This window comes from Vulpes lagopus, chromosome 22, assembly GCF_018345385.1.
Source record: "Vulpes lagopus strain Blue_001 chromosome 22, ASM1834538v1, whole genome shotgun sequence".
Lineage (NCBI taxonomy): Eukaryota > Metazoa > Chordata > Mammalia > Carnivora > Canidae > Vulpes > Vulpes lagopus.
The window spans coordinates 5,639,651-5,665,784 of NC_054845.1; the positions used below are offsets into that span (position 1 = coordinate 5,639,651).

Consider the following 26,134-nt stretch of genomic DNA (forward strand, 5'->3'; position numbering starts at 1 on the left):
GGGGAAGAGATTGGTGACAAGTGAGCTGTTGCAGGAAATTGCATGCAGAAGAATGAAGAGGGATGGAAGGAAGGTGAGGCAGCAGGATGACAAGGCTTTTGCAAAATAGGATCCCTGGTTTCGGTGACTGGCTGGATCATGGGGAGACAAAGAGCAAAGTCTCAAGGACTACTCTAAAGACATTCTCTGGAATGTCTTCATTCCAGAATCTCTCTTTTTAAAAAATTTTTTAAAAGATTTTATTTATTTATTCATGAGAGAGGCAGAGACACAGGCAGAGGGAGAAGCAGGCTCACTGTAGGGAGCCTGATTGGGGACTCCATACCAGGACCCCGGGGTCACGACCTGAGGCAAAGGCAAGATGCTCAACCACTGAGCCACCCAGATGCCCACCCCCTCGCCATTTTTTAAAGGAAGATATATTTCATTCTTTTCAGACTAAAATATTTTCTTCAAAATTGTTAGGTATTTCCATATATACTTGATAACAGATGTTCTGTAGCAGTTCTAACCAAGAAGACTGCACAGTAGGAACAACAACAAAGCCATCAGAATTTGAGAGCAGCTTCCAGCCTAAGGTAGATGGAAAATACATCACCCACAGAACTCTAAGGTAGATACTGTGACACCATTTCAACAGGCACAGCACAAGAAACTGTGAACCAGTTTCCACAGGGCATGAACAGATTCAACCAATAATCCTCCCAGCTTTTTTGATGAGCTATTCATAGATTTTTGCTTTTACAAATACTATGTGTTCAGATTGATCCTACTGAAGAAAAGCATGAGCAAACAAAAGAACTACTACCAAAGAGCTCTTCAAATTTAAATCACAATGAAAAGTTGTAAAAAAAAAAAAAACGCTTCTTAGATAAAAGAGGATTTGCGTTTTTATTTTTTAATCATATTAAAAAATATGATTTTTTCTCCCTCAGTAAGACAAAGTACTAAAACATCTCATCTAACGTTTCAAAGTGCATGGAATGGAAATACCAAAGTACTTTGTAGCAATTTGTTGGGTCAAAAGTCTCTTTGGTGGAAAAGAAAAATTTGTCAACCAGTCTAAGAAGCTGTCACTCTAATTATGTAAATAGCAGAAGGGATGTAGGACCTTTGTGGGGAGGCAATTTAGCAGCACATCTCTTGGTCCTGTGACCATACTTAAGGAAATATTTTAAAATCGACAAAAGCCTTAAGTAAAAACTGCCCATTGCAAAATTATTTATAATGAAGGAAAACTAAAAGCAACCGAAGCGTCCAAAAGTAAGATGCAGTTCAGTAAATTTATTCACAATTTGAATTATGTTTATAAAGATAGGAAAATACTCATGTTGTAATATTAACCTGAAACAAAAAAACAACCCAGCATATGCAATTGCCAGAGTCTATCATTTAAAATTAACATTTTAAAAGGTATTGAAAATTGCAGGATACGATATAGCAAGCAATAGAATGGGCATCTTTTCCAGTATTTCCTCTGTCTTCTAATTTTCTATAATTATCATTTTTTAATCTTTTTTTTTAATTATTTATTTATGATAGTCATACAGAGAGAGAGAGAGAGAGAGAGAGGCAGAGACACAGGCAGAGGGAGAAGCAGGCTCCATGCACCGGGAGCCCGACGTGGGATTCGATCCCGGGCCTCCAGGATCGCGCCCTGGGCCAAAGGCAGGCGCCAAACCGCTGCGCCACCCAGGGATCCCTATAATTATCATTTTTTAAATGTCAGTTTGGAAGTTGCATCTGGTTTGCACATTTATTTTCTAAAGGTACTCTACAGCTTTAAAAATTATTTTCTAAAACAGTTTTCTAAAATATCATGTCCAAAAGCAAATATTTTGCATAAAATTCAAGGAAAGCATGTTCTTACATATTAATTTTATAAACTACATAAAGGAAATAGATGGTATCATTGCCCCTTTCTGTACCTTCAGATTATCCGGCAGCTCTGATCGCCCGGCATACCCAGGGTTCATCGTTATAAAGACAGCGCACGTGGGGTCAAGTTTTAATTCAGTTCCTTCAAACAGTAGTATATCGGCCCCTGCATTGATACCTGTGGGCCATCAAGAATGAAATGACTTAGCAATTCACATTTAAATGTGAGTTGTGCCATTCATTATCACCGGGGTTTCTACTGTGTTGACACCATGCAAAGACAAACCAGCCCCATTACCTCTTTGGATAGTAAGAATTTGTTGAGCAACCACAGACAGTACTTCCAAATCAATTCTGTTAAACTCATCAAAGCAAGCCCAAGCTCCACAAGATAACAGTCCCTGGGAGAAAAGAATAATGAAATTTTTCAATTTTATCTGATTGAATATCACATTGAAATGTTGCATTTTCACTTGATATTTTCAAGGATTTAATATCCTATCAAGGAAATTGCTTATTCATCTTTATCTTTAAAGACAGCATATTGTTTTTTTATTAGAAATTCATTACTCTGCACAAATAAGGAGTTTGATCAATTAGAAAACTGTCCATTTGGTCGATAGCTTTTTACTTTATATATTTTGGCATCTGTAATCTCAAAGCTTTTCTTACTTTTTATATACAAGTTGATTTTGTTTGCTTTTTCTATATGGACTTCATAGAATAGATTGCAATATTCCTCTACATAAGAGGACTTTTGTTGCTAATGAGACTATTTTGTGATCTGAGCACCTTTATAGCACCTACATACTACTGAGGCCCTAGTTTGCACTTCCAACTGACAGCTACCTCACAAATGTGTGCCATTTAGGTTAAAGAAAACTGGACCACCAAGTTTGAGTAGCTCAGTCCATATTCAAATTTACTTAAAAAAATCAATTTGACATTTATTGACTGCATATTCTATAGATTGCATATATGTGTGTGTGTGTTTCACTGAGTACCTGGTATACATCAGGCATGATGCATGTATTTTTTATGCAAAGAAACTAAGACTATAACATACAGGATGTTAAGTAATTAGTACAAGGCCACATAGCTAATAGTGGCTGACTTTGGATCTGTACACAGTTCCATCTACCCAACCACATTGGAGTAAACGTGAACTCAGTGCATTTTGAAAAATAGTACATTTTCATTTGTTGGAGAACAGTGTGACTTTGCTCTCCATGTATAATAAGAGGATTAGAAACCATAGAGAGCAAAAAATACTTATGAAGTCACTTATTCAAAAAGTTATAAGGATTGTGAGATTTTTAGTAGGAAGACCCATGTCTTTTTTATTCAGTACCCCTGAATTCAGCATGATCCTAACATAAAGTATCTATATAACCAATAAACACTTATCAGTAAGCAACTAATACCATAAGTATATGAATCTATATCAAGGAATTAATGTTATATATATTCAAAAATTGAATAGTACATACCAAACTTTTCTTTAAACATTTAATAATATAATGGCTATTCAAACTAAACTATAGAGACTCTTTTAGATTTATTATCTCTTTCTTAAAAAACCATTACAAGGTTGTATATCATTACAGAGTATGATTAAAATGGCTCTTTGTCATTCAATTGTTTTCTTGCTATTTATTATAATTTTGACTTTTAAAATCTTATCCTAGTTGTTTCAGCATCACAAATGTAGAGACTTCTTATATTCCAAATCTATTATAAAACGACCAGGCCGTATCAGCTACGAACAGTTTGCTGTCTAGGGTAGGATTGGTATATTCTTTTTTATTAGTTTGATTTTCTTTTTAGATGTTAACTTTTCTGAAGAAATTTTGAAAAATAATTATGGAATTTTTAAAAATAAGAATTACAGAATCTTTACAGAAAAACAGATATTAACAAATAAACAGAACCTATAATCCCAAATGGATAAGTCTTGTGTTCGACTGTTCCAGCTAACTTTTTAAAGGATAACAGGCTGTAGCAACAAAGTGGTAAAATGACCAGACATTCATAGGTTTATAGACAGAGATGTTACATTTTTAATCCCCCCACCTTTTGCAATCTTACAGACTCCGAAGAGTGGATATCTGACTCAGAATAAGAAAACAAACTAGGATTTTAAGCTCGCAAAAAGAAAAAGAATTAACTAGAGGGTATTTATGACAGTAAATTACTGAATCATGACTTGTTAGTAACAAGAGCTACAGGCTAAAGAAAACTTTAGATTCCCCACAGTCTTCCCATGATGTAGTGGTTCTCCAGTTTTTAGCTGCCCAATACATCGAAGGGACACCACTCATTGCTATCAATAATACTGACCCGTTTGAGCAGGAACTGGAGACACAGGTAGAGCTCCTGCTCAGGTAAGCTTTGGAAATAACCCTGCTTCTCTGGAGAATGGAGACAGTGCTTTGATTTTACTTAAACTACAAGAAGTCTCTTACTTGCATTGAATTATGTTGCATTATATATAACCTTCCTCTCTGATTGGTTATCATTTTGTAAAGAAATTAGTCAATTCAAACCTTAAAGAATTTTCCTAAGGCCAGATAATCCAAGCCATCAGAGCAGTTGAAAACAACACACTGCTTGGCCACTGCTTTTGCTAAATCTTTGGTCGTTTCAGTCTTTCCAGTGCCAGCTGGCCCTTCAGGAGCTCCTCCGAGATGCAGATGAAGGGCTCCAAACAAGGTTCTGAAATATAAGAATGGAGCAATCTTTGTAGAATAATGCCATTTTTTAGTATAAATGACTAAAAGAGGAAAAGTTCAAAATGAGAGCTAAATTTTCCACTTCCTTTTCAATAACTTCTTCCTTCCCACGAATCTCTGAAAATCTCTGACTGTGCATTCCTTCATTACATTTCACTTCTGAAGAGGTGATTAAATATGACAGAACCAGAACAAATGCACTTGAAATTCAATGCTGACTCTGGTCAATATGGAAAATTCAGTTGATGCCGAACCACCCACTTCCCTGAATGGCAAGCACCTGGCAATGCTACATAAAAAAAAAAAAAAAAAAATACTAACTTTTGAGATACATAGCCATTTTTGAAAGAATGTAAAGGAAATCACTAATGAGGAGAAAATGCAAAATTATCAGTAATTAGCTGCTAAAGCTCTAGAGGTACATATTGTTTTGGGATCTGCATACAAACACAAGTACATTTACAACCACATAGAAACAGAAAAATTCTTCTTCTTTTTTTTTTTTTTTTTAAGATTTGAGAGACAGAGAGAGAGATCTAATGGGGGACGGGGTGGGAAGGAGTAGAGGGAGAGGGAGAGAAAGTCTTAAGCAGACTCCATGGTGAGCCCAGAGCCCAATGCCAGGCTCAATCTCACAATCCTGAGATCACAACCTGAACCAAAACGAAGAGCTGAATGCTTAAGCTTAACCAACTGTGCTGCACAGGTGCCCCAAAATAGAAAAATTCTTCTATTGAGCAAGGTGAAGAGCTGGAATGGGTTCACCTATGCAAACCTAGAAGCCTTGAAAAGCTGACTTATCTCTATATGAGAACTAAAATTTCTGGAGAAGGACAAAGAGAAGAATCAGCTGCAGAGGAGATAGGAAGCTTACCCTTCACTGCAGCACCCAATGAAGAGCCTACATTATTCATGGAGGTAGGGTCCAAATTTCCATTATCCATGGGCACATTTACCCAAACTGGGAAATTCACACTGAAATTTTGTTTGGGACCAAAGAAAAACCTGAAGCCCTTTCAAGAGACAAACATGCTCCACATGAACACCTCTACAGCTGAGAAAATGTAAGACTTCATGGAGAAATGACTCTTACTTTTATTATGAACTCATAATAAAAACCAGAGAGAAAGAGTGAGGAAGAGAAAAAAGAGAGAGAGAGAGAATGATCAAAATTAAGAGTCAGACTTGCGGTGCCAGGCAGACAAAGGTGTGGGGGAATTAACTATATACATGATACTCTTTGATATTCTGGTGGTTTATTCTATGAGATTTTAAATAAAAAGCAATAGACAGGAGCCTCTGTGTAGTACAGTTGGTTAAGTGTCTGACTCAGGGTTGTGAGATCAAGCCTCACGTCAGGCTCCACTGAATCTGCTTGAGTTTCTCTCTCTCTCTCCCCCTTTGCCCCTCCCCCACACGCTCTTTCTCTAAAATAAATCTTTTTTTAAAAAGTGACATAAGAAAATTGTGAGAAAAAAGTCAATTTCATAAAAGAGACAACCTGAAATCTAGCAATGAAAAAATATAGTCACTGGACCTACTAATAAATTACCAGATTAACTAGCAGATTAAACATGAAGAAACAGAATTCTGCACTACAAGATAAATATGAGGAAATCACCCAGGAAGATATCGAGATGGAATAGAAGTACAGGTGAGAGATCAAAAAAAGGAAGAGAATGGGAAAAAGGCAAAATTAAAAAAGCAATGCCTATGGAGTGCCTGGGTGGCTCAGTAGTTTAAGCACCTGACTCTTGGTTTCAACCAGGTCATGATCTCAGGGTCTTTGTGCTGGGCATGGAGCCTGCTTAAGATCCTCTCTCTCATTTCCCTCTGTCCCTCTGTCCCATACATACATACATACATACATACATACATATATCATTCTCTGGCTGAGAATTTCCCAGAATTGAAGAAAGATATGAACTAAAAAGTCTCTAGTGGATAAATAGTCACCCACATCTAGTAGCATTACAGTGAACAACAATAAAGAGAAAATCTTAAAAATGACAATAGAAAAAAAAATACCTACAAAGGAATCATTATAACAGACTTCTCAGCAGTGGCAACAAATGCCAGAAGAATGATATCTTTGGAGAGCTGAGGGGAAATTATGGTTCACTTATAGTTCTATATCTAGCTATCCTATCCTTTAATTATTGAACGAAGACCAAATTTTGTTTATAAAAGCATTTTTAGACAAAGACTGACAGAGCTCACTACTTGCAGAACCCCACTGAAAGAATTACTAAAGGATGTTGCCTAGTAAGAAGAAAAATTAAACCAGAAAGGTGGCAAAGGAAATAGCAATGGTGAGTAAAGACAATGATAAAAAATTTTTGTTAAACGTATGCAAATATTAGATGTAAAAAATATGTAACACAATAGAAACAGAGCAATATATGTCAGATCATCTTATCTTACAGACAGTAAGGCTGGTCACCTAGCACAAGGGCACATAGAAATTGGCTAGGAAGCTTGTCAAAGAGAGGTGAAGAGTAAAGATCTTTGGAAAGAACTGTTAACTGTGTTGTTTATTTCCCATCCCTCTGTAGAAAAGAAGAAAGCACTTGTTCCTCTTCCAAGCTACCTGAGGGGCTTTAGAGAACTTTTCAAAAAGGTTGGCACACGGTCTGACCCCTGGAGTTTAGGGGCTGGGAATTCAATCACAACTTAAAATATTTAAAGTCAAGAAAATGCCTGTAGCTATTCCTGATGGCAGAGCCAGGAGAAAACAGTGACAGTGAGAGAGAGATGTACTCATACTGCTGGCAAAATGAATGTCTATTTATCATCTGACCAGATCCAGATCTCATCAGAAGGGAGCTATATTTGAGTCATGTTGAGTGGGACTGTCAGGAGACACATCTAGAATCAGAGAAGACGCCAAGGTGAGTGTCCATGTGTTGGTTGACCTCAGAGACTGAAGCAGAAGTCACCAGCACCCAGCCGGCGAAGGCATCTTGCACAGGTGACTAGGGGTGGGGGAGGGGTTTCCAAAGAACCCACATAAGTATCTTATGGGAGATCTGGCACACCCGGGCTTGTCCCCTCACTGAGGACACTAAACAGCCAAGAGATAGCTGCCACAGGAGATACTTGTCTAATGTGAACCCACCTCTCCTGTTCCTTCTCCCCTCCTCCATTAACCCCCAACACTGGAGGAGTCACAGGTGAGCTATGGAGGGATAGATGCAAAGGACAGGGTTAAAACTGCAAATGACTGCCCGCACTTGATTCCCCAAATGCAGGCCTGGAGCTTGTGTCAAGCTTGAGCTGGGAGGGAAGGGGAGTTTGGCTGTTTTTGTTTTTTAATTATTTTTTTATTGTAGTTCAATTTGCCAACATATAGCAAAACACCCAGTGTTCATCCCATCAAGTGCAGAAGGGGAGTTTTAAATTGGATGAAAGATGTTGGCTTTGACATTAGACCTAAATGGACTTTTTAATATCTGAAAAAAAAAACCAAAATTTTAATTTAGCTTTTGACAATAATTTGGAGTACGAGAGATGGGAACTAGGATTAAAGTTGTTAAAGCGCCTTGATTATTCAGAAGCACAATAGGAGAAAATGTCAATGGAAACATCTATGAGTTATCTAATGGAGATATCCAGCAGCATGTAACACAAGTATACAGGAGAGACACTGGCTGGAGTTACAGATTTATGGACCTTCAGAATGTAAGCTAGTAAAGCCTGAAAGTGGATGAGAACATTTGAGAAACCATGATGCATGAGACAAAATACCCTGTGAAAACAGAACTCTAGAAAACTCTGTGTTTCGGGGGAAGCCATGGGTTGCCTCAAATGATCTGAAAAAAATTAAAAAAGAAAGCTTCAAGAAAGTAGAAATGAACAATGTAAACAACAATAGCAATATTGGGCAATACTTAGCTCCAGAGTTGAGAGGAGAAAGCCAGCAGAGAAAGAGAAATTGAAGGTAAAGTTGACGGGGTATTGAGAGTCTAGGAAAGGATAATGTAGGATATATTTACCAGGTGGAAGCTAATTTGGTTCTTCTAAAGATTTAGTGGCCTAGGGTGAGTGAAATTTAATTTCCAGTAGACCCTTAAATTAGTGAGTTTACCTGTAACATCGATCAGTGAGTGGGGTAATAACCAGCCGAGGAGAATTACCCAGATACTCATATCCATACCGTAAACCAGCATTGATCATCTTTGTTTCTAAATGATTTTCCTAGGATAAATCAGGAAAAATGAAGTTAAATAATAAAATTTTAAATAATATGAAATCTCAAACTTCTTAATAGATAATTGCCAAGTTATAAACAACACCTGGCACTTGGGTGACTCAGTTAAGCATCTGCCTCTGGCTCAGGTCATGATCCCCAGGGCCCTGGGAGGGAGCCCTACATTGGGCTCCCTGCCTTGCGGGGAGTCTGTTTCTCCCTCTTCCTCTGCCCCTCCTCCTTGCTTTCAAATGAATAAATAAAAAATCCTTAAATTCCACAGAAGAATTCAATAACTAATTTCTTTCGATAAGTAACTGAAGTCAACAGGTTCAATTTTTTCCATAGGTACCTGTGGAAAATATATTTGTCCCTTATATTTCCTATATTTTCTTTTTTTTTACTTGCTAATGCTTTTTTTAAATTGAGATATAATTGATGTGCAATATGAGTTTCACATATAAACATAATTACTCTATATTTGTGTATATTATAAAATAATCACAGTAAGTCAAGATCTATCATCATATATAAGTACAGTTTTCTAATAATGAGAATTTTAAGATTTACTCTTAGCATCTTTTAAATATGCAGTACAGTATTATTAACTATAGCCAACATAATGTGCATTACATCCCCATGACTTATTTATGACCAGAAGTTTGTAGTTTTTTGACTCTCTTCACCCATTTCTCCCATCTTCCCACTCTCAGCCTCTGGCAAACCAATCTGTTCGCTGTATCTACAAGCTTGGTTTGTTTCAGATTGTACATATACGTGGGATCATATTGTTTTTGTCTTTGTCTGACTTATTTCACTTAGTATCATGTCCTCAGGGTCAATCCACATCATTGCAAATGATGGGATTTCATTTTTAACGACTGAATAATATTCCATTGCACATATATACCACACCTTTATTCATTCACCTGTCAATGGACATTCAGGTCGTTGCTATAGCTGTTATTGGAAATAATGCTGCAATAAACATGGGAGTACATACACCTTTTCAAGTGCCTTTATTTTCTTTAGATAATACCCAGAAGTGGAATTGTTGGATCATATGATAGTTCTATTTTTTATTTTTATTTTTTAATTTTTTTTAATTTTTTATTTTTTGAGGAGACTGCATACTGTTTTCCAGAGTGGTTGCACCAATTTATATTCCCACTAACAGGGCACAATGGTTCCCTTCTTCCCCACCCCATTACCTGTATTTGTTATCTTTTATCTTTTGATAATGGCCATTCTAATAGGTGTGAGGGGATCTCTCACTGTGGCTTTGATTTGCATTTCCCTGATGATAAGTGATGTTGAGCTTCTTCTCATGAACCTGGTAGCCATCTCTATGTCTTCTTTGGAATAACGTCTGTTCAGATCCTTTGACCATTTTCACAACAGGTAGTTTTTGCTATTGAGTTGTAGGAGTTCTTTATGTATCTTAGATGTTAACCCCTTATCAGATATGATTTGCAAGTACTTTCTTCCACTCAGGAAGTTGCCTTTTCATTGTGTTGATGGTTTCCTTTGTTGTGTAGCACTCTTTAGTTTGATGCAGCGCCACTTGTTTATTTTTGCTTTTGTTGCCAAGTCCAAAAAAAAAAAATCATTGCCAAGCCTGGGTTAAGGGGCTTACCATCTATGTTTTCTTCTAGGAGTTTTATGGTTTCAGCTCTTACATTCACATCTTTAATCCATTTTGAGTTAATTATTGTCTATGGAGTAAGACAGTGGTCTAGCTTCTGTATTTGCTATGTGGCTGTTCAGTTTTTCCAACACTATTGACTGAAGAGACTTTCTTTTCTCCACTGTATATTCTTGGCTCCTTTGTCATAAATTATGTGACATATATGCCTCGGTGTATTTCTGGGCTCTCTGTTCTGTTCCATTGATCCATGTGTCTGTTTTTACACCAATACCATTCTGTTTTGATTACTCTAGCTTTGTAGTATAATTCGCTACCAGGTAGCATGATGCCTCCAGCTTTGTTCTTTTTCAAGATTTCTTCAGCTATACGGTGTCTTTTGCGGCTGCATACAAATTTTAGGACTGTTTTACTTCTGTGAAAAAATGCCATTGGGGGTAGCCCAGGTGGTTCAGCGGTTTAGCGCTGCCTTCAGCCCAGGGTGTGATCCTGGAGACCTGGGATCGAGTCCCATGTTGGCCTCCCTGCAGGCAACCTGCTTCTCCCTCTGCCTGTGTCTCTGCCTCTCTCTCTCTCTCCCCCTCTCTGTGTTTCTCATGAATAAATAAATAATCTTTTTAAAAAATGCCACTGGAATTTTGACAGGGATTACACTGATTCACTGGGAGCATTTTAACAACATTAGTTTTCCAATCCACAAGCATAAGGTATCTTGCCATTTATTCGTGTCTTCTTCAATTTCCTTCACTAATGTCTTAGAGTTTTCAGTGTGCAAGTCTTTCACCACCTTGGCTAAATTTATTTTTAGGTATTTTGTTCTCTTTTATATAAGTGGGATTGTTTTTAAAATTGCTCTGGTAGTTCATTATTCTCCTATATTTATAATTAATTGTTTAATTCATTTTCACTACTGAGTGGGTATTATGTTATCGCCCTTTTACAGATAAGGAAACTGATGCTTACAGACAGTAAATAACTTGCCCAGGTCATACATCTGGTAAGGGAAGGGGCTGCTGGCATTTGAAATGACGATTCCATTGTGAGCTCCTATCTACTACCTCTCCTATGGTTTTCCAGGCGTCTGGTTCTCATCTTTTCTCTTCCCACTCCCATACCTTCAAGTCTTTCACAGAAGTGAATCTGCTAAGGATTTTTGAGTCTGTATCTTCTCACACCCTCAGTTCCTTCTTCCTACTGTCGTCAGGCCCACCTTGCCCATTCTACTAACTGTTCCTATTGCCTTCCCAGTTACGACTGCCATCACCACCCGTCCAGGTGTCCTGATAAGAGCCTTCCTTCCAGATCATGTTTCTGGTTCCTTCAATTGATCAACAAGAGGAAGCTTTCATGGTTAAACCACAATAAAAGTCTGATTTCTTACATTCTTTAGATGTATCAAAAATCTAGAAACACACAAAAAGAAATCTAGAAACACAATTTTAAACTGCCTAGTTCAGATATTTTACAGATTCAGCAGGCATAATGACTCATTTAAAATGAGTCATTTTTTATAATTACTCAATTGATATGTGTCTATATGTGTATATGTATTTATACAGAACTATACATTTGAATATGGATTTGGATATTAATGAAGATATAGTCTTTTGTACAGATGATATATAGTCTTTGGCTGCCTTCATCTTTAGTCTGCAGAATGCTTGTTTGGGTACAGTCATCAGCAAAAATCCTATATTATCATATATACTATTTCCCACGCGAGCAAGCAAGCACAAATTAAAAAGCTATGAGCTGAAATTGCCATGTAATAACACTCAGTGATATCACTTACTTGCCAATAATACCGAAGCTGACTTAACCACTCAAAGTCAGAGTCATCACTAACTTTTTTTTTAACAAGCAATGTGAGGACATCTCTAGCATGGACGTCTAGCACCACGAGGGCTCCCAGAGTAACACGATTCTGCTTGGACAATTTGCCACGGACCAAAGTTACAATATCATCAATTTGCATGTTACATTTTTCCAAGTATTGCTCAAGAGCCTGGAAGAAAATAAGAATTAATGTGATCAGAATTTTTCTGAACAAAAATATTCTCAGCTAGTATGAATACAGAGTGGGTTGTTTTACAGTTTTTCCATATGACATAATTTAAAAATAAATTGTGGGTTTTCTTACTTGCAAAAGTATTAGGTGAATAAGGCCAATCTGGCCAGATGCAGTGGACACACGTGATTTGTATCGACTCAACATCCTTTCCCTTCCTGTCTCCACTCTCTGCTCTGGGGTCTGGTGAGCTATCCATCACCTTCCCCATCTCAAAGGCAGCGGGGGTGTGTGGGGGTGATGTGTGACCCAAACAGAACCAGTCATTGTTCTTCCCAGGAACTGCTGTACAGGCAGAGGGGGAAAGTGCTTTCCAGTAGGCCCAGTGGACTCAGGAGCATGCCCATCTGAGGCCACTGCAAGCCTTCAGCCCCACTGCGGGACAAAGGCCACCAGAGCCAGGCAGAGAGGGAAGAGGGTGGAAAGAAGAGTGGCTACTGCAGTGCTGATGCCCCGAGCTCCTGGTCCCAGCTGCTGGGTTGTGCATCCCACCGGCCCCTTAGCCCTGAGCCCTGCCATGCTCACTTATGGGGCTGGATTTGTGCCACTTGAAATGGAAAGACCTTAATAAACAAAACGTCCAACTTCGTAGTTTATGGTAAACAAGGCCACTTCTGAGAACCAGGCTTGCTTTGGGATCTGTTTGTTTGTTTCTGGTTTTTTTGTGGGCTAAATCTAATTAGTAAGTTAAAAAAGAGAAGAGGGTTGATGATGAAAATCAAATTAGAATCAATGAAACCAGCTATGCTTAAGGGAGGTGTCAGCGTGCTCCAGGAGGCTGCGGTGGTTGCGTTCCCCACTCTGATAAACCCTGATAAACCCTGGGCACCAAGGAGTGCATTTCATTCCTTCAGGACCAGGTAACTGGTGATGATGTAACCAGTGAGCATTTCCAAGAACGAGAAAAAGGTTGAAGGATGGGGCTGGAGACTGCAAACTGTTTCTCTATGGGACACTTTACTTATTTCTTGAACTATTTTATCTTTGCCTTTAAGGAGGTAATTTTTTCAAAGGTTTGGTGCTTGAACACTGCAGCCTTCATATTATTTACATAATCAATTGCTATTAATTCTCCTTGTAGGCAAGTGAGAGAGAAACGTCTGTCCCACCTATGTTTAAAGAGATAAAAGTGCTGAAATTCTTGGAGACAATTAGTGAATTTATTAAGTATATTGAGCATATAAATGAGTAAGAACCAATTTGCTCCTAAGAATGTAAGCCACACGGATGGGTCATCTTAGTTTTCTCATCAGTAAACATGAGGAACTCTGAGAACCTTACTAGTTCTCACATTCCATAGTTCAACACAAAACATAAAATAAAAATTTAATGTTTAAACCTGATGGTACAAATTATATGTCCATAAGAATTTATTACTACACACCGTAGCTGAATGTATTTTCCTATACTAGGAAAACAGATTTAGAACTAAAATTTAACTTCAAACTGTGATAAATGGAGTTCTTTAGGAACAAATATTATGTGAATCAATGAGAATTCAGATTAGAGCTAGAAAAGAATCATGATACTGATAGCATTTTTGTTACATTTTCTTCCTTGTAAATCATTCTGTAAAAGGAGCTAAGGAACCTAAAGGTTACTAGTATTATATGCTCCCAAAATAAACCCTGCCTGAAATCAAATATTTTTTTTTATCATACCTGGATCCTTCTACATATGCAATGATACAGTGGCTCAAAATCACATCACTATGTGCAACATCCTGAGCTCTGTGATAGCAGAGATTCTTTCATTCATCTCCCACGGACTAGTTCCACAATCCACATTCATTGAATAAATAAATCCCAACAGGTCCTCCGGGAGCATGATTGTAGAAGATATAGGGCTTTTATAGTATCAAGCTCAGACAACCTGGTGTGTTTGCAGAGAATGGAAGTATCCAGTCTTCTAGGAGGCTGCCAAGATTCTCCAGCTGCTCAACCACAGTCATCAGTTTCAAATGTGAACCACACATTAATTAGGGGAAAAAAATTATCAACACATACAATACTAAAACATATGCTAGCCTCCCATGATAAAACTACATGTTAAACTTCTAAAACCCCATCAACGCTATTGAATACTAAAACATGCGCCAGCCCCTCATGATGTTGCTACAGAACTTGAGTGGCCTAACCATGGCTGAAAGACAGGGACAAGGGGCACCGACAGGGGATCGAGGGCAGAGTAGTCTCGAGCAGGTGAACAAGAATTTTTAAGGACACATATAAAGCTTAATTCCATATCACAAAACTTAACCATGAAAGCACCACAGAATGCAACAGAAGACGGTAGTCTGGCAAGCAACAACAGCAGAGGCGTAACTTGCTGAGTCTTGCTAACCCACGGCTTTAGAGGTCCTTGAGTTTATGGTGCTGAATCACCCTCAAGTAACTCAGGTTCTCATTTTGGCTTTCTCTGTGAATGGCTCCATGCCTGCACCATGTCATGTGAGTAGAAAAAAAACTGATTAGACTGATAAATGAGTAAATAAATAACTCAATCTCAGTATCAGTGAATAGTGCTGTAAACAAAAATCCCTATCTGTATCTGGATGCAATGTGGTAAGCATTATAGGCAGACAGTTTTGAGCAGAGGACACATTGATATGGGAGTGACCTAAATTGCATATCCCTCGAGATTCAAATTATGCTTGGGAGATAAGTGGAATCATGAAAAAGCTGTAGTTTACACTATTTTTTAAAAAAGATTTTTAGGGATCCCTCGGTGGCGCAGCGGTTTGGCGCCTGCCTTTGGCCTAGGGTGCGATCCTGGAGACCCGGGATCGAATCCCACATCAGGCTCCCGGTGCATGGAGCCTGCTTCTTCCTCCGCCTGTGTCTCTGCCTCTCTGTCTCTCTCTGTGACTATCATAAATAAATAAAAATTTAAAAAAAATAAAATAAAAAGATTTTTAATTTATTCCTGAGACACACACACAAAGGCAGAGACACAGGCAGAGGGAGAAGCAGGCTCCATGCAGGGAGCCCAATGTGGGACTCGATCCCGGCACCCCAGGATCACGCCCTGAGCCAAAGGCAGATGCTCAACCCTGAGCCACCCAGGTGCCCCTAGTTTATGCTTTAAAATGCTGTACGTCAACTCCTACCATTGCAGCTTGCTTGGAGTGAGACCAAAGAAAAATATGGATTTGACAGAGGGGTAGAGGTTTGATAAACACCACATTTCAACTGAAGAAATTTGCAAGATGCCTACTCATTTGTCTAATCTGCTCATTTGCTTCTTTGTTCCCTGCAGACTATGTCCCATGGTGGTAAGTGACAAAGTTGGTATTGTGGGTGGGGGGCTGGCCAGCAAGCAAGGAGGGAGATCCGGGAGGTTACATGTTGCCCCAGTAGCCTAGGTTGGTGATAGAGGAATCCCTCGGTGTGGTAGCTTAAAAGTAAAGAGAGAAAATGAATTCTCTAGACCCACTAGGAAAAAAAAAAAAAAAAAGGAAGAAAGAAAAATGCCTATGGGGCTGGAATCCAAGAGCTCAGAAGTAACTCCAAGAGCTTACCACTGTTACGGAAACCCCCATTCCCCTGTGCCCTGCATTCTTTGAAGACGGACTTTTTCCAGAAAACCCTCACCTCCTGCCCTATGCCCTCAGCTCTCCCCACAGGAAATAAGTCACCTGTTGGTAAGTTTGAAAGAACTAAGCACGTGTCACTCAGTTCGTTCCTTTACAGGATCTGCTTACAGAGAATAACATTCTCTCGCAAACCTCAACGCTATCAGCCATTCAACAGTGCCTTAAAGACCGTAATACCAAACTCCACGTCAAAAATACATTTCAAATTCATGATTTCAGACAAAAGATCTAGGACTACTTTCAACTTGAAATCCTAACTCAAGGATAGAAATGTTGCATTAAATGTGGTTTCTGTGTTAATTACTGTGGTTTCTGTGTTAATTTGTTTGTTAATTACTAACAGCGGAACCAATTAATATTACATTAATATATATAACATATTAGAATATTTAAAATTAAGCATCATTTAAGATATCAATAATTATTATTCAAAATCAATATATTAAGAATTAAAAATGAAAGTCAAAATAAATCAACCAACACCTTGTCTTCACAGGATGGTTTTACTCAAGGCATAAAAGAGAATTATGTTACTTTTCCTCCTGATTTTTCCGAGTTTAGGAAGTTTCTTAGTTTTATTGCCCCTATTTTTAAAGGTATAAATTGTATATAGTAACAAGACTGAGGCTCAAATACCCTTGATGTTTTAAGAGGATTGTCTTTGTTTTGTTTTGTTTTTTTATAATTAGTGTATTCTGGCAATCGTACTGTTGAAAAAATGCTGAAAAACCTGGGGGTAATAAAGCTTACCTCTTGTCCCTTGAGAATAGCTGTTTGTACTTCTAGTGTCCAAAACGTTTGAGATACACAGAGCACTGTCTGTCCAGGCCAATCCCTCACCCAGTTGATTCGCAAATTTTGTGTATAGGCAAATATTGCATCTTTGATTACCTAATTGGGGAAAAAAATGCTAAGGATAGTTTCACAGTTTACTTGAATGGCCTATACAATGAAGAGCTAATCCCTAAGCAGATTAACTCACACTGTTCAACTTTTTAAAAACATGTTAGCCAATTATGAAGACTCAAAGCATTGGTTTGACTATTTAAATTCAAGTTTATTCATATACCTGTGAGCAAAAAAAATATATTATCTAGTATTTTATTTCATTGATACAGGAATAATTCATGTGAACTACATTACATCAAAGATTCATTTGACCAATTGTAGCCAAAGATATCCTAGATACATTTAGATTGATCCAGCACAAGCAGTTTTACAGTGAAATATAAATTTAAGTCATTCCAAAATGAGATCTGTCAAATCCATAGACAATAGTTTTCTTTGAACTTCATCAGATCCCCATTCAGCCATGGGCTTATGTGCACACTCAGGCAAACCACACGACTCCTCTCAAGTTCCTCCTGTTTCCTTACTCTCAATCTGTAAGATACTAGATGCCCAAGGCAATGATGACAAGTACAGGTGTATAATTCATTTATGGAAAGTTAAGTATAAGGAAAGTCAGGAAGTCTTATTTATGTTCTTTGCTACATGTTTTGAGTCTAATTCATGTGCTTCACCAGCATATGTTTTCAGTGGCTTGGCATATTCCACTTTTTACCAGCCATCTAGGAGAAGCATTCTAATCTTTTACACATACCAACCAAAAATAGGAATGTTGCCTGTGAGGTGACACCCACTTAAATGTTTGATTTCAGAAAAGACTGTCAAAATTAGATTTTTCTGAGAAATATATAAAGGATGTATGAAGCTTTCTGGATTTCTAGTCTAGCTAGGATATTTATGGAGCTGAATAGAGATGAAGGGCAGTGTTGGCTATTGATAACAAAGAAAATTTCAAAAGCCAAAAGGAGCTACAGAAAGGGCAGGTGAAAATGAGCAACTGAAGGACGGGGAAAAACATAGAAAATAGAAGGCACAGTACAGAAATGTCAGGGATGGAGTAAATATGTACTCCAAAAGGACAGTGTGTAAAGAACAAGAGGAAAGCATTAAAATCTAAATTGCAATTTCTACATAGTGGATGAGGAGAAATTTATAAAACCATTCTACAATATTGTACATAAAATATGTCTATGTGTGCCATATCCATGTGGAAATATAGATGGAAGTAACATACGCATGATAATCAAGTATGATAAAGGGGCAATGGTGCCAAGAACATGACTTTTTTATTATTTACAAGTGACCCAAAATTGACTTAATTTAAGCATGCAATACTCTTTCAAGTATGCAAATACATACAGTAAAACATAGTAACGCACATCTCTCACTTTGTAGTACTTGATATTGAACTCAATTACACGTTTCAGTGACACTGACTTATACATGAACATTTAAGAAAGATACTTCCTACACAATTCCTTGCCACTTCATCTAAAAGCTCTGGAATGGCAACCAAAATACCTTCTCTAAGTGCTTTGACAAAAATAACTAAAAGAATAGTTGAAAAAAAAAGAATAGTTGTAATAGTATTAGGTCTAAGACAATGGGTTATCACTGTATACATCAGTTAACAAACTATATACCCAAGGCTGCTAAGTAGGGATCAAAGTAGAATTCATTGATATTGCTTACAGCTATATAAATGGGAATCTTATTTGTCAGGATATATCAAGGCTTATGAAAGCTCATCCCTTGGACCTAGTGGTCCTACATGTGAGAAGTTATCATAAGAAATAATTCAATCAAAGAAACCAGCTATATCCATATGGATAGTCACTCTAATTTAATCCATGATAGGGAGAAATGAAAAACTGTCCAAATCACTTTACACCTACTTAAAAACTATTATGCAGGCAGATATTAAAACTATATTTAAGAAGAGAAAGCAGTACTTAGACACATGCTATCTTTTAAACACTTAGATTCTAATCAGTTTTTCAATAATGTATGAGAGAATCTGAAAAATTAATGAAAACTGTTCTTGAATAGGACATGATGCCATATTTCCTTCTCATTCCTGTTCTCATGATCCCCAAACTCAATCATGATTTTCATTCTTGATGAGGAACTTGAATGCTATGTCCACGTTATAATAAAAAATGGACTTAAGTGCTCAATTATTCTGTATTTGTTGCCAGGACTTGAAATTTTCTACTAATAAAAATAATTACAAATGACTGAGTTGATGTTTTACAAGATACGGAAAATATGAAGTGACTTAACTATAGGCAGTATTTGTGATTTTCTAATATTTTGGTACATATTTTGTATACGCACAGGAGAAAAATATTCAGCATAGAAACATACATGTCAAGGAGATTGATGTGAAACTGTAGAGATACACCCAAGGCAAAACTAACAATAGACTCTGTAGACCAAGGTGTGTTTAATTAATGATGAAAGAAGTAGCATGTGGCTACAAGAAATAGGACTTAGGACTAAAATCCAATACTTCAAAATATCATCCATACTTCAGTAGTATCGATGGTACTTTGTCCCACTTTTCAAGTGGGCCATCTCTTTATCTTTATAATTAAACTGGTAATTCATGATTAAAAAATGTCTGTCTAAAAAAAAGTTCATTTATCAACAATACTTTTTTTTATGTAACTTCTACCCCAACAAAGAACTCAAACCCATGGGATCCCTGGATGGTGCAGCGGTTTGGCGCCTGCCTTTGGCCCAGGGCGCGATCCTGGAGACCTGGGATCGAAACCCACATCGGGGTCCTGGTGCTTGGAGCCTGCTTCTCCCTCCCTCCCTCCCTCCCTCTTTCTCTCTCTCTCTCTCTCTCTCTCTCTCTCTCTCTCTCTCTCGACTATCATGAATAAATAAATAAAATCTTAAAAAAAAAAAAAAAGAACTCAAACCCATGACTCTGAGATCAAGAGTCACATTCTCTGCCTATGGATCCACAGGTATCCCCCACAATACATTAAATCCTACATCTTTACTAGAAATAATGATAAATACGGTACCTTGTGGATGGATTTAATCATAACTCTCTCTAGCTCAACCAACCACTTCTCCACTTGACCTCTGGCTTTGGCTGTCGAAATGGTCTCTGTGAGTTCCACGACCTCTCCTTCACTACTCTTCATGTGAGTAATGTCTAAAGTTTCTGTAAATTCTACCCTTGCAATTCCTTCAAAACATTTCTTCAAGTGAGGTTGCACCCTGTTGGGGTAGGTGGGGAGGAGGAAAATGTTTAAGAGAATTAACTACATTAAAGCAATTCCTAAACTACAGCATTCTCTGTGTACCAATCCTCATTCACAATTTACATATGTACAATATGTGTTAGGCCCCTACTTGATGCTGCTGGAGATGAAACACTGAGGGGGAACAAAAGGCATGATCCCTGCCTGTATGGATTACGCAGTCCAGTAGGAGGTCATCATTAATTGAATAATCACAAAAAGATCTGTCAAACTTTAATTATAATAAGAGCTACAGAGGAGACACCCACGAGGCTTTGTTTCCAACACAATGAATTGAAAGATGTTAAAAGTAGCATAAGAGGCAAACCAGTCTTGACTAATAGATAATACACTAATTGGAAGAATCTTCAAAAGCACAAAACTAGCTTTTTCAACTGGGATCTTCAGAGACTGCTTACAAATTATGAACCGGGTTTAGCATTTTAAGTACTTCACAGTTCACTACATCAACTGCTTTGAAAGCATCCAACTATGGTCATTGTAATACAGATGGAAGTGGCTAAGCCCTCATTTTTGGCACATTACCAATAACCAATTGAATTTATCTTGCAATAGGCAATAAGGAAGTGGGATATTAAAATTCAGATGGAAAACTGACCCTAAATTTATCTTTTTGTCTGGGTTACTCGTCTCCTACTTTGAAGGCACAAGGCACAAAAGTAACAAATTTAATAAATACCCATTCACTGTCTGCTATATACTAGAAATACACATTCTCCTAAGGAGTTGGGAATCAGCATTGGAAAAAAAAAAGTCAAAAATCTCTGCTATTATGGAGTTTATTCTGCTAGAGGAAATCAGATGGTGAACTAAGTACATTTTAGAGTGTGCCAGATGATTTTAAAAATGCTGAAAGAAAATAGGGCAAAAAAGATAATCCAGGACAGGTGGCTAGGGGGTGCTGGGTTGCCATTTTAAATACAATGGTTTGGGAAAGTTTTCTCAAGGGCCAGGCATCTGAGCGTGTTTCCACAAAAATCTAGAGGAGGTAAAAGAAGTCGTGGATACTTAGATAAGGAGCATCTTTTGCAAAGAGGACAGTACACTGAAGGAAGAGGCTGTCCCTTTTATTGTGGAATTGGAAGGACTATAACAGAGTCAACAAGAAAACCAGAGAGAGAAATAGGAAAGATGATGGGAGACCACCTGTGTGGGTCAATGCAAGCCACCATAAGAGTGATGTGTTCTGAAAAATATGTAAGAGAAAACCAACAGAATATGAAATCCTCCCCAAGATGCATCACATTTGGGAAAATATCCTTCAGTGATATTAAGTATGTTTTTATTACATTGGTTATTGATAATATTTAGGATATTCTTGAATATCATTATATCTATCCACATTCTACCTTATTTTAAACATTAAATTTAAGCAGATAAATTTAGCCACGTGTTATATATGTAAGCAACTTACCTAGTGGGATCTTTAGTCTCAGATAGTATCTCAAGAAGTTCATCATTAGACAAGAAAAAGAATCTGGGGAAGAAGAGACGTTTCTTTTCCAAATATTCATTAAGTCCCTTAAGAATGAGTTCCAAAAGTTCATTTGATTTTTTCAGCCTTTCCAGCATCCTCTCAATAGTTACAACTTGTAGAACATGTTTATCCTAAAAATTAAAAAAAACCACCCAACTCAATCAAAAATATTAATTCCAAATTTAGTGTTCACCATTGACATCAATGACAAACTAAGAAAAGGTCTTTACTAAGAAAAAGCTGCTAAAACACATTGGAGGTATTAATCACCAGACCAAACAGTGAGAACATGCTAGTATATTTATTAATATGAGTAACAGAAAATATATAGATTTTTAAAAATGTATAGATATTAAGGGAATGTTGTTAAAAAAAATTAAACAAGGAATTTCAAGACTAACTAATTTAGCTTACTTCTCTTACTCAGCCATGGCTAAGAGATAAACCAAAAGTGTCAGCTGTAAATTGTTCTATAGAGCAGTTTTATTATTTCTGCAGGACTCTCTAAAATGCTTTTGCTAGTATACTCGGAATGTGGCTGAAAGGGAAAGATGCACTTTTCTGCATTGTTTTGAATTTTAACAATGTAACTTGGAAACCCAGCAATTTAATTGAATAAGATAATCATCATTAATACCTGTTTTCTCAATAAAACAGGTTCACATGGAAATATGTAACATATCATTGTTACCTTTAAAGAGACAATTTTAAAACGATATTTTATTTCCTAACAGTTCTATGTTTAAATACACATTTTTAAAAACACATGTAAAAAGAAGCATGACAAAGACCCAGATCATAATTTAAATGTGCAATTCATCCAATAAAGAAAGGAAAGAGGAGTACTCTTGGACTTCTAAATCCAAAAACCAAAATGATGTTCTCAGAGTGCCACCTTCTGGTAATGTTTGCCTTTTCTTGTTGGAAAAAACCAAAAACCAAAAACAAGCTGAATAGTTGCTAGTAAGTGTGAAAAACTCCTTTCACAAACTAACAATATTTATTTTCTTCTCAGCCAAAGAATTTATTGCAATATTCCTATTTTGGATCTGAGGTTTGAAAGCTAAAGAAAATATCAGCTATTTAAAACAACAGTTCATATCTCTTTCCCTAAATACTACAATTACAAAATAAATACCTCTTCACATTCAAGAAAAGTTTTGTATTGGATTCTTGAGGTCAAACCTACTTAGCCAGATTCGCTCTACGACTGAGCCAAATGTGCCATCCCTCAATGAACAAAGGCCGTAATCTATGTACCTTTGTATGTTGACTTAAGGAAAAAAATATGTAAAAGTAATCATCTCATGACTGGAAAATAAAGTTCCTTCACTTTCTCCCTGTGGTGGGTGAACATAACAAAGACTGCATCAGATAAAGGAAAGTGCAGACCTGTTTCCTAGGACTCAATGCTGCTTATAACCTGTATGACCTCGGGTCATTTACTTACCCGAAGTCTCTGTTTTCTTATCTTTATTTTTTTTTTATTTATTTTTTATTGGTGTTCAATTTGCCAACATATAGAATCACACCCAGTGCTCATCCCGAGTGCCCCCCTCAGTGCCCATCACCCAGTCACCCCCACCGCCCGCCCACCTCTCCCTTCCACTACCCCTTGTTCGTTTCCCAGAGTTAGGAGTCTCTCATGTTCTGTCTCCCTTTCTGATATTTCCCACTCATTTTTTTCCTTTCCCCTTTATTCCCTTTCACTATTTTTTATATTCCCCAAATGAATGAGACCATATAATGTTTGTCCTCCTTCGATTGACTTATTTCAGAAAGATGAATGGATAAAGAAGATGTGGTATATGTATCAATGTTTTCTTATCTTTAAAAGGGGAATAAGAGTCCTCTTCCAAAGGCGTTCTGAGGACCAAACTAGATGAAATACTTGAAGCAACTCAGATGGTATAAGTGCAGGAAGCACCTATACCTGAAACTACCCTTCATTTTGTCCTCCATCACTGTCTATGGAAGAGATGGATGGATGGACAGACAGAAAGACACTACGAGGGGTGGGGCGGGGTGGACAGATGGAAGGAATGAGGAGGTTACTCCACTCCAGTTTCACAGAGTTAAAATGAATGGTTATAATCTGTCACCCTTCGGGGAGGCTATCGATCATTGTAAAACAAAACTGGCCTCAAGTGCCTTAAGTCTTGCCATAGCCTCGCTCTGCAGCAGGCGTTCACTCCATCATTAGGTGCTGCCCATGAGCCCACGCAGGGCGAGGGTAGCCTGCCGGCCTACAGAGCAACTCGAGGAGACACAGTCCTCCATGGCCCACCAGGATGGAACTTGGTAGCTCTGTTCTCAGGACATAATAATAAGATGTTCTAATAGGAAGCTACCAGAAATTTGAAACTTAGTGTGACTCCCTTGACACTTTAATTACTTTCTGTCTCCTGGAGGGGAAGAAAAGGAATTTCTAGCTGTCATATTTTTTTCTTGGTTAAAGGAATAATTCTACAAATTTTATGTGTCTTCTTTGGCTTCACAAGTATCTCTACTCTCAGCAGCTCAGAGTAACAATCTACTGGTTGATTTACATTTTTAAACCAAATGCCTCTGATATCAGGGGCCTGAAACTTGAATTTGGGTATATAGAGAAAGCATTCTAATTCCTGCCTCCAGGAAGCCTCACAGAAAGTATGTTTTCATATGCTTAATGATATTAAACTCATGCCAGTTCCGTGAACTTCCAAAAGCATAATAAACTACTTCATCAGAAATCCCTGGATAACGGGAAATTCGTCAGATACTCATGAAACCTTTTAAGCGTTAAGAAAGAAAATGCGGACTCACAGAAGAGACCTTGGGATACCTTGTCTTGCGTATTTTCCAGGTTTCTGCAGAGGCTTCAGGCAAGGGAAGCTCAGCAGTAGGAGAGTCAGATGACCTACAGTCGATCAAATCAACCCCAAAGTCCCCATTTCCCAGTTCTCACCATCCTACTCTGACCCACTAAGTAATTTACCTTTCACATAACAGATCTGGCAAGGCTCTCATTTAAATTACTTTGTAATTTGCCAACCCACTGAATCAGGCTCCATCGCTCATTCTTGGCTATGTCAAACTTCTAGCTGTGAGAAATAAGAGGCTCTTTAAGGGCGGCCACAGAAGCTCCTTAGTCCTTTCTGTCTTGAGTAGTTGTAAATTCTGAATTAAGCCATATCATCCTTTAATTTCTCCAGAATTCAGCCCGCCTTCTATCCCTTTTATCTCAAATTCCTATAGTACTGACTTAATCCAGCAGCCACCTGGTCCACTAAAGAACTGCCTGTAAAATAGACTCTCCATTCCAGGAGACCAAGAGCATAATTTAAGTGATTTTTGTACTGCATGCCGGGTACCACCAGTATCCCGTCTTCAAATGGTAACTAGATTTTCACCATCCTAAAACCCAACTGGGTCATATCAACAACTCTAGTTCCATCTTTGAGGTGTTCATACATTTATTCAGAGTTCTGTGCAGAATGCTTCTAGGTACATTAAGCAAAAAAGACACTTAACATAGGGAATTAAATGATTACAAAATCATCAGAAGGCCTAAGGGAGCATGCTCCGAGCTGAGCTTACAGGAGCGACTCCTAAAACACTGTGGAACTGACCTTCCAGGAGGGTTTCTATCTCTGCCCCAATCAGGACAAAAGAATAACCACCACTGACTCTACTGCACTCAACCGCATCATGGTAGGTGTGATTCTAGGGCTCAGAAAGCCACCATCGTCACTGTCTCTAAATACCTATGAAGCTGATGACCAGATATTGAAGTCCTGCTGGAAAAGAAAAAAAAAAAAAAAGTCATATGCTCATGATCTTGCCTGACAGCAGAAATAGCTGAAATGGCAAGAAGATGGCTGCTGATTCACTTATGCTTTCCAAATCCCAAGTGCGTGTTTATAGTCGTCTAAATCTAATTCATTGCCAAAAACTAGATGGTAGGGAGTCTGAGAGAGATGGTTTTTAGCTTTCCAGCTCACTAGAAAGAAGTGAGATGTGTAGTGCCAAGTGATCATATTTACCGGTCAAGACAAAGAAAAAAAGTGACTCCTAAGTGTTTTGCCCGAGCAACCAGGGAGATGGTATTGACGTGTACTAAGATGTGGTTAGACTACAAGAGGAAAAGTTTTGGGGAGAAGTTCAAGAGTGCATTTTTCTGCTGGTATGGAAAACACATGAAGACTCGTAAGGGTCAAAAGTCAGGTTGGAGAGTGAGTACAGTGTACATGAAGACAGATTGCCCACTTCCTTCACCTCCGAATGGTAGGCAGTTAACTGGTTTCCACCCCTGAATCTTAAGGAGAGGGCCGAAGAGAACCCCTGGAAATGTTTTCATTGTCTTCAAAGAGAGGAGGCTAACATCTACCCCAACTGGAAGTCTGCTCCAGCACCAGGGGTGATGACCTGTTCCATTGCT

The 26,134-nt window shown here is 37.9% G+C and overlaps 1 protein-coding gene across 1 annotated transcript in view; it reads right to left on the minus strand.

The window, feature by feature from the left end:
• The window catches only part of DNAH7 (dynein axonemal heavy chain 7), a 226,933-nt gene that overhangs the window by 139,548 nt on the left and 61,251 nt on the right, over positions 1–26,134 (minus strand). Inside the window, exons 20-27 of the mRNA XM_041737735.1 lie at positions 21,652–21,845; positions 19,995–20,193; positions 16,858–16,998; positions 12,237–12,449; positions 8,698–8,807; positions 4,425–4,593; positions 2,177–2,279; positions 1,929–2,056 (exon numbers count right to left, since the gene is read on the minus strand). Of these exons, the coding sequence (XP_041593669.1) occupies positions 1,929–2,056; positions 2,177–2,279; positions 4,425–4,593; positions 8,698–8,807; positions 12,237–12,449; positions 16,858–16,998; positions 19,995–20,193; positions 21,652–21,845 (1,257 nt within the window). The remainder of the gene's footprint in view (positions 1–1,928; positions 2,057–2,176; positions 2,280–4,424; positions 4,594–8,697; positions 8,808–12,236; positions 12,450–16,857; positions 16,999–19,994; positions 20,194–21,651; positions 21,846–26,134) is intronic.